General features: G+C 36.8%; 1 protein-coding gene across 6 annotated transcripts in view; it reads right to left on the bottom strand.

The window, feature by feature from the left end:
• The window catches only part of ARK2N (arkadia (RNF111) N-terminal like PKA signaling regulator 2N), an 87,955-nt gene that overhangs the window by 34,094 nt on the left and 37,077 nt on the right, over nt 1-16,784 (bottom strand). For all 6 annotated transcript variants that reach the window (XM_040478919.1, XM_040478920.1, XM_040478924.1 and 3 more), the window contains exon 2: nt 12,520-13,304. In XM_040478919.1, coding sequence (XP_040334853.1) covers nt 12,520-13,234 — 715 coding nt within the window. In that variant the 5' untranslated portion in view covers nt 13,235-13,304. The remainder of the gene's footprint in view (nt 1-12,519; nt 13,305-16,784) is intronic.

A 16,784-nucleotide genomic window follows, 5' to 3' on the forward strand; every position in this document is an offset into this window, starting at 1 on the left:
AAACAAAATTTTTTTGAAAGAGGAATTTTTAAATTGTGCAATCTGGACAAGGTGTAACCATTTAATGCACAACTCATATAAAAACTTACTGTTTTTCAAAATAATATTTCCTATAACAGCTCACATTTTAATTTTCAAGGCACTGTGAGAAACTAAAAATCAGGATAAAATTTGTACGTATGTTTCTGCTTCAAAATCATTAAGGTTAAGCACTCCAAACCACAAAATTTCAGATTTTACTTTAGAATAAGTTTTAATATTTGAAATATATTCTACGAATTAAATCAATACATCCTGGTTTCCTTTTTCTACCAAAACCTCTTTCCACTTCTTTATCCAAAATTATGTAGAAAGGTGTCCCAAATTATTAATGTTTAACACCTTCTCAAATATCCTAAATATCATTCTTACCTAGAATATCAATTATTATAACCTATGTTTGAGGAGCGCCTGGGTGGATCAGTTGGTTAAGTGTCTGACTCGAGTTCGGCTCAGGTCATGATCTTGCGGTTCCTGGGTTTCAGCCCTGTGTCAGCATGTGGAGCCTGCTTGGGATTCTCTGTCTCCTTCCTCTCTCTGGCCCTCCTCCCACACAAAATAAACAAATAAAACCTATGTTTGATAGTTCTAGTCCACTAAAACTTTTTCATTTTTCTCTTAAAGGCAAAAAGTATATCTATAGACTTTTTGCTCAATTATCTAATAACAAAAACTAGAATATATTCGGTCAATACTAGGAATAATTTGTGTTCTTAAAAGATGAATTATTTTCTATTTTAAAAATAAAAAGCATCAGTACATCCTTAATATATCAAATATTAAATCATGAAACAAAAAAGAAACCTGCTAAGTACTTGAAACAGTTTATACATGCATTAAAAAGTAGTCATGTTAACATGCTGAAATTAACTTTTTAAATTTATTTTTTTAAGTAGGTTCCATGCCCAATGGGGGGTTTGAACTCATAGCTCTGAGATCAAGAGTCACGTGCTCTACCGACTGAGCCAGCCAGGCACCCCTATATTGACATTTTTTATGCCTAAAACTCCATGTCTAGTAAAATCAGTGATCTCAGGAAGAAACTGAAGACAGAACTTCCCTGAAAATATCTCAAATTCAAATAATGACCGCAGATTAGTTAAAATCTAGTCAGTCATCCCAAACCAATGTTCTTCCTGTTGATATAAAACTTAATCTAAAAATGATACTAGCTGAAGTAATTTACAAATGTTGTATTATCATTTCAGAGAAAAATACATCAGTTATAATTAACTCCTATCATAGTTTATGTTGAAAATTCATACTAATATTATGTAAGAGCTTAGCTGATGTTAAGAAATTTATTGCAAGTTGCACTGGTGTTTCCAAACTTACTCCTATTTGTCAAATATCAAGTTCAGGAAATCTGACCATCATTACACAATTAAGAGACTTCTAGTCTTTTTCATCAATTCCTATATACATTCTTCAAAGAGACCTGAGAACATTAACGCCTCCCGAAAGTTAACTCCCAATTCTTACCCATCAGGTTCTAAAACGAAAAAACCAAATCACACAGTTTTTCAATTCAAAACTAGAAAAGGAAAAAAAAAGTTGGCTCGGTCTATTACAGTTAATTTAAAAATTACAAATATTTGGATAAAGAACTAAATAGAAAATATACTAATAACTTTCTAAGTTACTGATAAATTCTTAAAATACTGACCATTTTCTGAGTAAAGTTCCTGATAAACTATTAAAATAAAGGTCTTCATTGTTATATAAACCACCTATCCTTCCTCTTACAAAACAGAATTAGCTTTTCCAACGTTGCAACTTCATTATTAAAATAATTAATCTGTTTCATATGGAGAAGTTATGAAATTATAAATTTGAAGGGAAAAACCAATAAATTTTTATTGTAAGGAAATCCAGTAGAAAGCAAAATTTGAAACAAAAACAGTATTAGCAAAGTTACATATTCCTACTAAAAAATTTCATCCTAATTTAGTGGCTTCTCACCAACCCAGAAAACATAAAATACCAGTATTTCCCAATCTCAGGCCACACATAAAAACAGCTATCATACTGCAAGACTTTCAATCCTGTGATATTTTCTCCCCTTTGACATACTCTGTGGGCCCTTTAACATGCCAAAGGGCCATTTATTTTCAGTCCGGGGATTAAAAACAAAATTAAATTGGTAGTACATTAGCTAATACAGTTAGTCACTAGTAACTTAAAAACCCATTTAATACATACGCTTAACAGAGTGACCATTTCATCTATTTCCTCTAGAGGTACTCTTTACATCAAGGTACCAGACAATTTCACTGAATGATGTCTGCCAGGTTACTGCCTCAGGCAGTGAGCTTTAAGTTAATGCTCAAGATAAAAATTCATCTATGTAGCAATGAAAAGTCCTCATGCAAGCAATCAAACTCTGTTCTTATCTGCTTTCTCTACAATATCTTGCATAGTAGGTACAGAGTGTATATATCCTCAAAAATTAATTCATTCTTCCTACATACAAATGTTACTGAAAGTTGTAATTCATTAAAGACTTGCAACAAATGCATTCATTAAATGACATATGGAAGAATGACATAAAAATGTTCATGCAGTGCATTCATCATTTATGATCTTCAGAGTGGGATTAATTACATGATTCCCTCCTTTGGAATCAGAAGAGTCAACAATGTTTGGGGAGAATAAATGTTAAGAGATTCTCAAAGAATTCACTACTTACCTATCTGGATTCACTAACATTCCCTATCTTATATCTTATTTATGTTTTTGGCATGAAAAAAGCATAAAGATGAGGATCACTCCTATTATCGTATAAATGTGGTTCTATGTTCCAACCATATGTAATGAAACACAAGCTAAAATTATCCAACTCTGCTGTTTTGAGTATTTTTTTTTAAAAGCAACTGTTTACTATTGTACTTTTTAAAACACCATCAAAAGAAACTTACAATAGCCAAAAGCATATTCCTTCTTACACAATCCAAAAAGCAGATAGTTAACACAATTGATTTCTGTGATAGATTCAAAGCTTGTTCTGTAATATTCCCATTTTTGGTCAAGTTAACTGGAAAATGTTGTCTTTGGGAATTCTACTGTACTGTCAACATTTCAACAAGTTGCACAAGAACCAAAGGGCTGCTGTGATAGTTCTTGGAAATCAGGCATCTGCATGCCCCAGACTGGGTGAGAAGGGTAATTCTTTGGATGACTAGTTGCATTTTAAGTTCCCTGGGTTCGACAGCTGCTTGTTCTCTTCACCAGTGTCAAGGTGAGTTAGCTCTTCCATCCACACGCAAAATTTCTCCTCTGTCTGCCTCTGCATCTTGGGAAAACAGCCCATGGTCTCTTCTAGGATGCTGCCTATGCAATTCCTATCATACACAGCATCCCTGTCAAATAATCCTGGAATTTCCCTGGGTGCTCCTTCAGTTCCCCCAGCATGACTGAAGTCAGCTTTAAAGACATTGAGGCCACTTGATAAAACATCATTAATTCAGAAAATTGTATTTTTATTAAGACAAGCTTATTCAGGAAAATGACTTGAGCATTACTAAGAAGAGCCATATAAAGCACTGATAAGCAGCACTTAAATTAACTAAAGTAAAGTAATTCTGAGAAAAATTAAGTAACACTACCATTTTTCACAGCTTCAATATTATTTGCCCAGTAAAACTTGTATTCTGTTACTATACAACTAATCATTAATCTGTAACAGTGGTTTTCAACCTTTGCTGCACATAAAAACCTGGAGTGGTTTAACAAATACCAACACCTAGGGCTCCCAGGCATTGAAGGTTTGTTTTATTTTGTTTTAAGCTCTCCATGTGATTTTATTGTGTACAACCTCAGTTGAGAACCACTGTATCCTTGAGTATTTTCACGGTCTAGACTTCAAAATTCTAAAAGCTATTTTCACAGCTGACCCCTAATAAATCAGTATACAATTAATTCTCAACTGATTCTTATCAAATGTTCCTACATGATGTTAAAAAATATTCTTTATAGAAAACCATGCAAAGGATATACACAATCCATGTATATACCTCTGGGTCAGCTTTTGTTACAAGCCCTGGTCTATGCAAGGTGCTAAATTTATGCCTTTAAAAAACAAAACAACAAAAAAAGGTTCTGTGTTTAAGTTTAGGATATGCTACAAATCATATCCTCCCCCTCTTAAAAACACATTAATGTCTCTGAGTTGTACTGCAGTAAAGAAACCTGTTTCCACATGGTCCAGCACTTTTCCAAATGTGTGAAGAGTCTACAGCTATTAATATCCAGTAGGAAGTCATTTCATGGTATTCCAGTTTAGGATATGCAGTTTTACATAGTTTTATCCTTGAACTAAGTAAGGTTATCTTTGGTCTGGACTGATCCCATAGAATTTGGGTTCCCAATAAAACTAATTATGCTGATGGGGCACCTGGGTGGCTCAGTTGATCGGGCATCTGACTTCGGCTCATGTCATGATCTCACAGTCCATGAGTTCCAGCCCCACGTCAAGTTCTGTGCTGACAGCTCAGAGCCTGAAGCCTGCTTCGGATTCTGTCTCTCTCTCTCTCTCTCTCTCTCTCTCCTTCCCCCCTCACACTCTGTCTCTCAAAAATGAATAAACCTTAAAAAAAAAAAATTAAAACTAATTATGCTGAACTCTTCATTTCTTTAGGGAGCTACTAAAAATGTTACCTCTTCAAAAAATAAGTAAATAAAAAATAAAAATGTTACCTCTTCAGACCACTCGAGACTACTGTACTATCTAAAATAGCTTTTTTACCCCATTCCTAGTCAATCTTTATCTCTTATATCCTGCTTTATTATTTGTAGTGTATATTCTGACAGTATATGATGAATTCACTTATTATCTGTCTGCTCAAAAAAGATGAAGTTTCATGAGAGCAGAGACTTTTCATTCACTACTGCACTCACATGCTGCAAAGCAGGTGCTCATATATTTGCTGAATAAATGAATGATGGAATCAATCAACCTTGGCCTTATACCATCTACTTATAGCAAGAAGTCTTACAAAGAACAGCCCTATGAAATGCTCTATAGTATTTACTCCAGGGTATTTCTGAAAATATGGTTCACTTTATGTCATAGTGGCTTTTTATGAAGATGCAGAAGAAAAATTTCCCAGGTCTCAGTATCAAGAATAGCAGTGTTTCTCCTAGAAAATGAGAACTATTTAATCAGCTTTGCCACCTCTTCACAATGCCTAAAAGGCTATGGGAAAATTTCTGGCCCATACTTAGCAAATAAAAACCTCATGTAGTTTATTATTCCCTAAGTTCATATTATTCCTTTTCCCCTGACTACTCCATCCCTTGTCCTCACGTTTTAAAAAAATTCTTGTTTACACAAAACATCCTCAAGAGGAACATACCTTTCCCCAAAATTTGTATTTGGCTTATGGAAACACTAAATGGAATTTATTTTTAATTTTTTTTTTAAACGTTTATTTATTTTTGAGACAGAGAGAGACAGAGCATGAACAGGGGAGGGGCAGAGAGAGAGGGAGACACAGAATCTGAAACAGGCTCTAGGCTCTGAGCGGTCAGCACAGAGCCCGACGCAGGGCTCGAACTCACAGACCGCGAGATCATGACCTGAGCCGAAGTCAGACGCTTAACCGACCAAGCCACCCAGGCGCCTCTAAGTGGAATTTAAAGAATATGAAACTTTCTTTAAGCAGTTTATCCATTATAAATGCTGGGGGAATTTAAATATATAGGACAGGAAATTAAGATGGCTACTTGGATCTGTTTCAGATTCTGGCACTTAGTTTTCAACAAACACTGAAAAATGGGTATTTAAAAGCTAAATTCAGAACATTGTGTAAGATTGCTTATGCTAGGGACAGTGAGATAAGTTGTGGCTTTGTAGAGATGACTATCAGCAATAAACACTGGTAAATAAGACATTTTAAAGTCTTAAAATCAAGGACCAATTAATTATACATTTGTCAAGACCCACAGAATGTACAACACCAAGAGCGAACCCTGATGTAACTATGGACTCTAAGTGATAATGATGTCAATGTAGGTTCATCACTACCTCTGGCAGGGAATGCTGAAAAGGAGGAGTCTGTACGTATGTGGGGGCAGGGAACATATGGTAAATCTCTGTACCTTCTTAGTTTTACTGTCAACCTAAAACTGCTCTAAAAAATAAAGTCTATTTAAAAAAAAAACAGGGACCATATTATAACTTTAAACACATGTATGTCCTTTTATTAATACTAAGATATATCCTATTTTGAGAAAAAGACTTACTGAAAGCAAAGCTTATGCTTTTGCATATACAAAGTTAATATAGGCACTCAACTTTAAGGAGTTAGGAAAAGCAGGTGGAAAATAATACCTTAGTGCTTTAACATAAGATTACCAAAGGACACCCACCAGTAAGACTTCAAAGCTGCCAAATTTAAGATCACATTATCCAAACACTGTACCGAGAAACAATGCATGCTTTTAAAACAATCACTTAAATGGAATAAAAGAAAAAGTGCTTATACTTGTTAAATTAATACAGAACTGTGCTATAGATTTTATAACTAATAGGATTTTTAAAAACTAGAGTCCACTGTTCAGAACTTGATACCCATTAACAATAATGCAACTCAATTGAGACAGATAACCAGTTTCACAATGACTTTTAACTATGTAGGAGACTTAACATCATCACTTAACGGAGTAGCTCTCAGCCCTGGCTGTTCACTGTAATCATCTAGGGAGTTTTAAAAATGCAAGATCTCAGGGCACCTGGGTGGCTCAGTCGGTTGAGCATCCAACACTTGATTTCAGCTCAGGTCAGGATCCCAGGATTGTGGGATCGACCCCTATGTCGGGCTCCATTCTGAGCATGGAGCCTGCTTAGGAGTCTTTTTCTCTCTCTCCCTCTGCCCCTCTCCCCAGTGCTTGCTCGCTCGTGTGCTCAAATTTAAAAAAAAAAAAAAAAAATGCAGGCCACCTGAGTGGTTCAGTCAGTTAAGTGTCTGACTTTGGCTCAGGGCATGATCTCAGGGTTCATGAGTTCAAGCTCTGCATCAGGCTCTGTGCTGACAGCTCGGAGCCTGGAGCCTGCTTTAGATTCTGTGTCTCCCTCGCTCATGTGCTCTCTCTCTCTCTCAAAAGAAAATAAACATCAAAAAAAAATTTTTTTTAATGTGTTATCACATATATACATAAAATCTAAAATAACCAAACTCATGAAGTAGATTGTGGCTGAATAGGGAGATGGGTGAAGGTGATCAAAGGGTATAAACTTCCAGTTATAAGATGAATAAATTCTGAGGATGTAAAGTACAGCATGGTGACTACAGTTAATAATGCTGTATTGTATATCTGAAAGTTGCTAAGACGGCAGATCTTAAAAGTTCTCAACATACATAACTACGTGAAATAACAGAAGTGTTAACTAAGCTTACTGTACTAATTATTTTGCAATTTATACATACACCAAAGCATCACATTGTACATCATAAACTTACATGATGTTGTATGTCAACTGTATCTCAAAAAAGCTGGGAAAAAATGCTGATGCCTTGGGTAAGACCCAGAGATTCTGATTTAATTGGTCTGGAGTGGGGCCTGGGCATCATTAGTTTTATGTGCTCCCAAGTGAGTCTAACATATTGTTAGGTTGAAAACTGCATGGATTTTACCTGCACTGATTGCATTTACTAAGCTGAAAATAGGCAGTTTTCACCTGATTGCTACATCTCGGTATTTTGTTATCAGTGTATTTAGTGAGTGTCCAAAATAGCTACCAAAATACAGTAAGATTACAAGAGGCTTAAAATGGGAAAGTGGGGCTTTTACCCACTTAATATGCAATCTAGGAAAAAGGTTATGGGACTGCTTATGTGGGTTTGGGGTCATCTCCGTGAATTCCCAATGCTTAAATCAATATAAACAATTTTCCAAGTAATTCAATCCCCAATAGGCTAAGAACCCTCACAAATCAACAAGAAAAACAAATGTGGCAGGAGGAAAATGTGCAAAGAACATGAACAGAACGTCTGCTGAAATAACAAATGACCAAACAGAATTTTTCAGCCTCACTAGTGATCAAAGAAATGCAAATTAACACTAAGATACAATTCTTCCATGAAATCAGCAAGACTTTTTAAAATATATTCAACAGAAAGAATATAATGCAACGAATACACAAACTCCTGAACACAATAAACACTATATTTTAAAAAGCAGTTTGGCAATTATGTGTCAAGAGCCTTTAAGTATTCATACCCTTCCCTAATAGCAAAATAAAAACAGCCCAAAGGACCAACACTGGGGAATTTATTTTATGGTTAGCTAAATAATTCAAAATCCATACACTGTAGGGAGAATATTATATTTTGTTAAAAAGTTCAAAACCCAACTTTAAGAGAGAAAGGAAGATGGACATATACATATTGTGATAGTTTTGTTACATATTATGGGAAGGCAACATACTCAAATGTTAACAAAAGTAGAATTGTGACTTTAATCTTCTACTTCACATTTTTTCTATTTTCAAAATTTTCTACAAGGCATTTACTACTTAAAAAAAAAATTCTTTTTCATTTCCAAGCATGAGTTAATTGATCAAGCCTAAGTCTTTACCTCAGAAAAACTGTGAGCTAAGATGATAGTGTATCATGATGCATTTCAGTGCATAAATGTGTATGGTGAGTAAGGGGTACTGAGATCCTGGCTTCACTGGGGCTGAGCCTGGCCACATGGACTGAGAATTCAGGTGATCTTAGCCAGTTGTCCTCAACAGCCCTCCTCCTCCCCCAACATTCTCCAAAATAGATCAATTAGATTTTCTAAATGCAAACCTGCCAAGACAACTGACCCTTACCTACGAAGGCAGATACTATTTTGGTACCTCAGTCTGAAAAGGCATTTATATGGTAGACTATTAAACCACACAAAAGCAGATCATTATAGCCGAGACAAGATGAAGCCACCCTGAGGTTTAGTCTATGCTAAATATTTATCAAAAATAAGTTACTAGAAAAACTTTTCCTTGCTGTCCACATACACTGATGGACACAAGTTAGTCTGTTCAGAGAACTAATTTCTTGAACTTAATGAAGTCTGATGTCCATTACTCATATTCACTAAAATCAAAATTCCCTGCAAGAGCATACTTTACAGAACTAGTCTCAACTTAGAGTGATTTTACAGAGAAGTGACATTCTGTCCCATCCCCTTCCCCCATCACCAGAAGAAATAATGCTCTCACCATAAAACTGCAAAGAGTGATCAAGAGTACAAAAAGGTCATCTATAAAGATAAATGAGACATTTGATTAAAAGCCTCAAATACTCAAGACTACCATGAAGCATTTTCACATTAATATTCACTACAAATACTCTATGTTTGCTCATCTCTAAGTTCCTCACATGCAAGAACTGCCCGAATTATCTTGATATGGTATCTCCAAACAGATTCTTAAAACAGCAATATGGGGCGCCTGGGTGGCTCAGTCGGTTAAGCGTCCGACTTCGGCTCAGGTCATGATCTTGCGGTCCGTGAGTTCCAGCCCTGCGTCGGGCTCTGTGCTGACTGCTCAGAGCCTGGAGCCTGTTTCAGATTCTGTGTCTCTCTCTCTGACCCTCCCCCATTCATGCTCTGTCTGTCTCAAAAATAAATAAATGTTAAAAAAAAAAAATTAAAAAAAAAAAGAAAAAAAACAGCAATATGTTCTCAAAGACTTCAAGGAGAGAATGACCTAGTGTGGATGCTACGCTGCCTGTCAGTTAACTAAAAACCAAAAATCCTCATAAACCTCTGTTTCCAAATATCAAACTCAATTACTAAGCATGATCAGACACTGTACAAGTCTGCATCGTTATCTTCACTCTTTAAAAGAAAATGCATTAATTGTAAATTATTTGGCATAAGAGAACATTTAGCATAATTCCTTCAATATTTATCCTAACAAAGCTTATAAATGAAGCATTTTCTGAATTACTAAATCAGTTGTACCTTGATGAAAAAGTATAACAAGAATCTCAGTTTCTACTTTTCCTCTGGATTTTCATTCTGTGTAAACAGCTCATTCAAATTTCAAAATCTGGGGCGCCTGGGTGGCGCAGTCGGTTAAGCGCCCGACTTCAGCCAGGTCACGATCTCGCGGTCCGTGAGTTCGAGCCCCGCGATGGGCTCTGGGCTGATGGCTCAGAGCCTGGAGCCTGTTTCCGATTCTGTGTCTCCCTCTCTCTCTGCCCCTCCCCTGTTCATGCTCTGTCTCTCTCTGTCCTCAAAATAAATAAACGTTGAAAAAAAAAATTAAAAAAAAAAAAATTTCAAAATCTAAGAGATTCCATCAGGTACATCCAGTTTAAGTTTACCTGAATGTCCATGTTGCTGCCCTCAAGTCAGTTCATAATTTATCCTATCTTTACAATTTATATAACTCTTCAACAACTGCCCTAGCTATAAGGTTGAGTATATCCCCTTCCTGAAGTCATAACGTGACTCAGGAAACTGAGGGGTACATTATTATTACATTACAAATGCACGCTGTCACAATTTTTTAGGGGTAGCAATATAGACAGTTGAAATGAACTTCCTAATATTTAAACTTAGGCTGTTCCCTCTTTTGCGCTTTGCATACCCACCTATATGAACAGTACCTCCTGAAACATGTGGTGTGCAGTGTAGGCAGTCATATACAGTGGCCCAGCACCTTACCTACCATTTGATTCTCTGGGATTACCTTAGAAAATTCCACAAACTTTCAAAAGCCACAAACTTACTAAGTGGTGTAAGCAAAAGAAATTAAATCATAGATTCAGATAATTTACTTTGGTGTTTTGGTTTGCATACACTTCAGAATAGACAAGAAACAGACCGGTGTTTTCAAGTTTTACACACTGGTGAAAGCAGTCATTAACCAAGGAAGTTTGGATAATATACACAAAGCATACCTAATCTACGTAAGCCAAACAGGGGGAGTGCCCATAAAGACATTTCTCATGCCACTTCCATAACTGGATCTATTGTCAAAAAGAATTCTGTTCACCTGCCTTCTTTTCCCTTTCCATAAGGAGGTAAAATATTGGTGTGGTACCTAAAACTCTGTTCGGTGAGTGAAATTAAGCACTGTATTGAAGATTCATTATGATCTTAATTAATAGATTAGAACACAGGACATGAGAATGCATGAATAAACAATTTTACAGGTGTTAATCAAGCTTTCTTAAACACATTATTAAATGTAAAACTGAAATATACCTAGAACCTGCCGGAGAACAACACCAAAATCTGCTCTCTCATGCTTTCAACTGATGAACGTCAATTAAATCCCCTCCCCAGCAATTTTAACACAGAGAACTACCAAAGGAATTCAACAGATATTAAAACAGTAAGCATTTCTAATTGTTAAAAACTCATATTTAATGTACTATAAGGATGAGACTTTTATTATGAGATGAACACCTATAAAATCATTGTTACTGAGTTTATAGAAGTTTGGTTGGCTATAGGTTTAATTAACCAATATGATTTTTCTTGAAATATTCTTTGTATTACCAGCAATATGCTGTCTTCATGTGTAGAAACAAACATTCCAGAAAACTAGGAGGAAAAAACAATCACCCATAAAATTTTAAAAACCAAAACCTCCCCCTCTTTAATGTAGCAATAAACAATGCTGTCATTATTAAATGCCATGTAGTTTATAAAATGTTCCTAATCATAAGAGTCTCTTCAATAATGAGAATTCGCCAATTAAGAACTGCTCAGACTTCGTCTTTCTTCCACCTTGAACTCTCAAGACTGCCTTTGTAGTACACAGTACCAAATATGGTAACATGGAGAAAACAGGTATGTCAAACATGTAATAAATTACAGACGCTTACACCAATAAGAGCTAGAATAAACAGATTTCTGACAAACTTCTTAAAGCTTGGGGGATAAAGGAGGGAATTCTGCAAAAAGCATTCTTTTCAATGCAAGTGACAACTTAGAATAGAAAAATGTGCCACAAGGATAACTATCTTATCATGCGCTGAACTGGAGGAAAACGCCTAAAACTACGGTTTTTGGAGGAACAGTTATTAGAAAACTTTAACGGAAGATAGAACGTGTTATTTCAGACACCATAAGCTCGAGTACAGTGGCTATACAATAAAGCAAGGTGCCTATTCCTGAGGAGGATTTACTTAGTAATAATGCTGATCAGTGAGTATTAAATCTAAGCAGTGCTAAAAAGGCAATGATGGGAGTTCAGGTAATGGGTTACAGAGAAAGGAAATTCCATTACTTAAAAATAATCTTGTCCCTATTATTAACCATTCAAATATTTTTTTTTTTTGCTGATGTGCAAAAGTGCACTGGAAACCTCAGAACAGGTTTTTAAACTGGCCATGTCTTGTTAATACACTGCAGTCTTCAAATTTACACAGAGCTGCAGGTCTCCTGGATTTTTTCAAGTGTCACTCATCTAACTCGGCCTGACAGCTTAGAAATGCCATCGGTTGCTCTACAGTCAGTTTAAAAAACATCCTCTACCTGGTATCTCTGCAGTGATTGTCTTGCTGCTCCCTGAAACCTCTTCATCATCATCTGATGAGCTCGTGCTTGAGTCACAAGTCAGGTCACTATCACTGGTACTACTGTCCTGCAATAGGTTATATTTCTTCCGCGCAGCAGCCTCCCTTTTCTGTCTCAGTAGCCTGATTCTCTCCTTGTGCTTTTGGCTCCGATGACCTTTAACCTTGGCGACTCGGCCATTCTGTTTATCACTGGATTGCCGGTTTTTCTTGGCAGCCATAGTAGATGTTTCACTTTCAGATCGGGACCGCCGAGATTTGCGCCCAACAGTGGCACCAGACACTCCAGAAGGGTCTCCTTCCACTGCTGTTTCTGCCTGGGAGGGCTCATTCTCTTCTGCAGAAGACAAGGTATCTGAATCAGCCAGGTGACCACTAGAGGAAGGGGAAAGCATGCAGTGATTAGAGGAGTCACTCTCATAAACTCGGCCAGTTGTTGGCTTGTCACTCTCTGTGGATGCTAACTGAGACTCAGAAGAGTCCCTTCTCAGTTCCATCAACAAGCAGGGCATTGAAGAAAGAACTGTAGAATCCACTACCCCATCTTTCTGAACTTGAGATTCCAGTTCTACAGATCCATCTTCCTCCTTAGCTGTCTCTTGTTCAGATGGTTTCGGTGGGACTTCAGACTCAATGAGTTCTTCGACTTTTCCCACTGCCTCCTCCATCTTCATTTCAGACTTTCAAGTTCAATCATGGAGCAGAGTCTAGGAAACTAGGTCAAAGATGCAACAGGAAAGCAACCTGTACAAAAACACACAAAATCAATAAACAGAAATAGTAGATTATTTAATGAATACCTTTCTAAATGGGTAGCAAAAATTACCATCACACAAGCCTTTAAAATATATGTTTATCTGCCTGATTAAGTCAAATTCAAAGGACTTATTAGTATTACCAAAACACTAGCATACACAATTACTAATAATGGCACGATATTAATCCTTAATTACTGAACTTGCAAGCCCAGCACAAGCATCCAAAGATTTTCAACTTTAAAACCTTATTTAAAATAGTCCAAAAAGGGAGCCTCAAAACTCTGATAGTTAAATATGTACGTTCTGACTTAAACATAAAGGAAAAAGAATGCTTCAAAAAAAATCTGGGAACGAGATTTTTCAAAAGTCTCAGAAACAAGTTAACTATACTCAATAATTTTATACTCAAATCCTCAAAGAGAAGAAGCTACAGTGGAGTAACATCAAATGTACACTTGTGTTTAAATTTTTTTTGAACATTTATTTATTTTTGAAAGACAGAGACAGAGCATGAGTGCGGGGGGGGGGGGGGGGTGTGCAGAGAGAGAGAAGGAGACACAGAATCTGAAGCAGGCTCCAGGCTCTGAGCAAGCTGTCAGCATAGAGCCTGATGCGGGGCTCGAACTCACAAATTGTGAGATCATGACCTGAGCCAAAGTCGGATGCTCAACCAACTGAACCACCCAGGTGCCCCCAAATGTACGTGTTTAAAAAAACCTTCAACCACATGCATTTGGCAAACGAGCACCCAAAGTAACTCTGCACCAAACCTATTTGCTATTCCTCTCAGGAAGAGTTGCTCTACAGGGGTATTAAGATGCCAGGCCTGGAATGCCTGGGTGGCTAAGTTAGCTAAGTGTCCAACTCTTGATTTCAGCTCAGGTCGTGATCTCACGGTTTGTGGAATCGAGCCCTGTGTCATGCTCCATACTGGAAGTGTGATTCTCTCTCCTTTGGGTTCTCTCTCTCTCTGCCCCCCTCCCTGGATTGCACTGTCTCTCTCTCACTCAAAATAAACTTAAAAAAAAAAAAATGCCAGGCCTGATGATACTGTTTCCTCATGGTCCTTCCTAGTTCCCACATGCCTCTCATCAGGCTGAATGTGAGCCTAGTGTTTCAACATGCTTTATTTCATAAACAATAGCCACTAAATACAGATCAACTACTTTGTGAACCTAGTACACTCTAGTCTATGAATGACTTAAGGGGTTGAAGAGAAAACACCCTACATACATTTTCCACCTTTATATACTAACTTTAGAACCTAACATCCTTCCCCCATTGAATGTGCTACAACTCCACTAACTCATGGAGACACAGGACATAATCTTTAACGGCAAGATTTGTGACCTATACAGTCTTCATTAACTGGTGGTTTGGTTTTAAAAGGATGATGCTAAGAATGTACAAGGCAAGTAAATACCTCACTCTGTACATGTGATGTTATAGAAAGCAGTTACCATGATGTCCCACTGGTAACAGACAGACACAAATACTAAGCTACATGTACTCATCAGGAGCTGTAAGACAGCTTTGCTGCTTCACTCCATCAAGTTACTTGACAGTTCAACATATGGTAGACAGCAACTAGAAGATACTTGGAAAATCCTTTTTTTAATCTAACTTGCCAAGGCTGCTTTTTCCCTTACCATAAACATGAACAATCTGTATTACTATCTTTTGTTTTTCATGGCCTTGTTCTCAGCTGCTGATAAAACAGACATTCTGATGAAGATTCCTCAACATATTCATGAAAACCAGAACATTCACGGCCACTGGAAACATTAATTTAAAACAATCTCATATGCAGCCTATTTCATAAGCATATTTGCATCATTACTAATTTTTTGAGTTAAATAAAAATGTAAGCATAAATGTTATTCCTGACACCATTCCAAAAGGAATGCAACACCTCTGAAAGCCAACAGAGGGAGTAAAAGTTAAACCAGAAAACTACCAGTGTCATAACTAAAGCATGCTGGCAATATAACAGGAAATAAAATATTCATACATATGAAATACCCCATATATGAGGAATAAACCAAGATTTTTCTAGCGAAATGAAAACGAGAGTTGATTCTTCTGCATAGAATGAAGTTAATATTTCTGGAGTAAAAAATTTTCTTACAGCTGAAATATTTGAGAAACATACTCAAGTGAAATTAATGTCAGCCATAAAGCACAAGAATCAAAAGTCTCAAATTAATTTTTGAAAGCAGAAGGTATTGGACCTTTTAAAGTATATAACATCAGGCTGAAAAGTAAATATGGGGGTGCCTAGGTGGCCTGGTCGGTTGAGTGTCTGACTTCAGCTCGGGTCATGATTTCGCTGTTTGTGAGTTCGAGCCCCGCATCGGGCTCTGTGCTGTCAGCTTGGAGCCTGCAGCCTGCCCCGGATTCTGTCTCCTTCTCTCTCTGCCCCTCCCCAACTTGTGCTCTGTCTCTCTCTGTCTCTCAAAAATAAATACATGTAAAAAATTTTTTTTAAAAATTAAATACGTTAACATGACCATAAAAATCTGGTTTCTTCAGTAGTGTAGGTAAGACAAATAAATCTAAACTGCTTTTCTTTGTAGGAAAACATAACAATATCAGTATTTTCGATATGACAAATCAATCAAATGATTATCTTTCATTTCAAGATCCTTATATCTAAGAGTTAATTGAAATTTAAAATACACCAGTCAGAATAGCTAAAAATTAACAACTCAGGCAACAACAGACGTTGGCGAGGATGCAGAAAAAGAGGATCTCTTTTGCACTGTGGTGGGAATGCAACTGGTGCAGCCACTTTGGAAAACAGTATGGAGGTTCCTCAAAAAGTTAAAAATAGAACCACCTACAACCCAGCAATTGCACTACTATGTATATATCCAAGGGATACAGGCGTGCTGTTTTGAAGGGTCACGTGCACCCCAATGTTTATAGCAGGCTATTGACAATAGCCAAAGTATGGAAAGAACCCAAATGTCCATATGTATGTGTGTGTTTATACACACACACACAATGCACACACACAATGGAGTATTACACAGAAATCAAAAAGAATGAAATCTTGCCATTTGCAACGTGGATGGAACTAAAGAGCATTACGTAAATGAAACAAGTCAGAGAAATGTATGATTTCCCTCATATGTGGAATTTAAGATACAAAACAGATGAACATAAGGGAAGGGAAGCAAAAATAATATAAAAACAGGGAGGGGGACAAAACAAGAGACTCTTAAATACGGAAAATAAACTGAGGGTTGCTGGAGGGGTTGTGGGAGGGGGGAGAGGCTAAATGAGTAAGGGGCATTAAGGAAGACACTGTTTTGGGATGAGCACTGGGTGTTATACATAGGGGATGAATCACTGGAATCTACTCCTGAAAATATTATTGCACTATACGCTAACTAACTTGTATGAAAGAAAGAAAAGAAAGAAAGAAAGAAAGAAAGAAAGAAAGAAAGAAAGAAAGAAAGAA

This window comes from Herpailurus yagouaroundi, unplaced genomic scaffold (assembly GCF_014898765.1).
Source record: "Herpailurus yagouaroundi ecotype Mexico unplaced genomic scaffold, PumYag 142, whole genome shotgun sequence".
Lineage (NCBI taxonomy): Eukaryota > Metazoa > Chordata > Mammalia > Carnivora > Felidae > Herpailurus > Herpailurus yagouaroundi.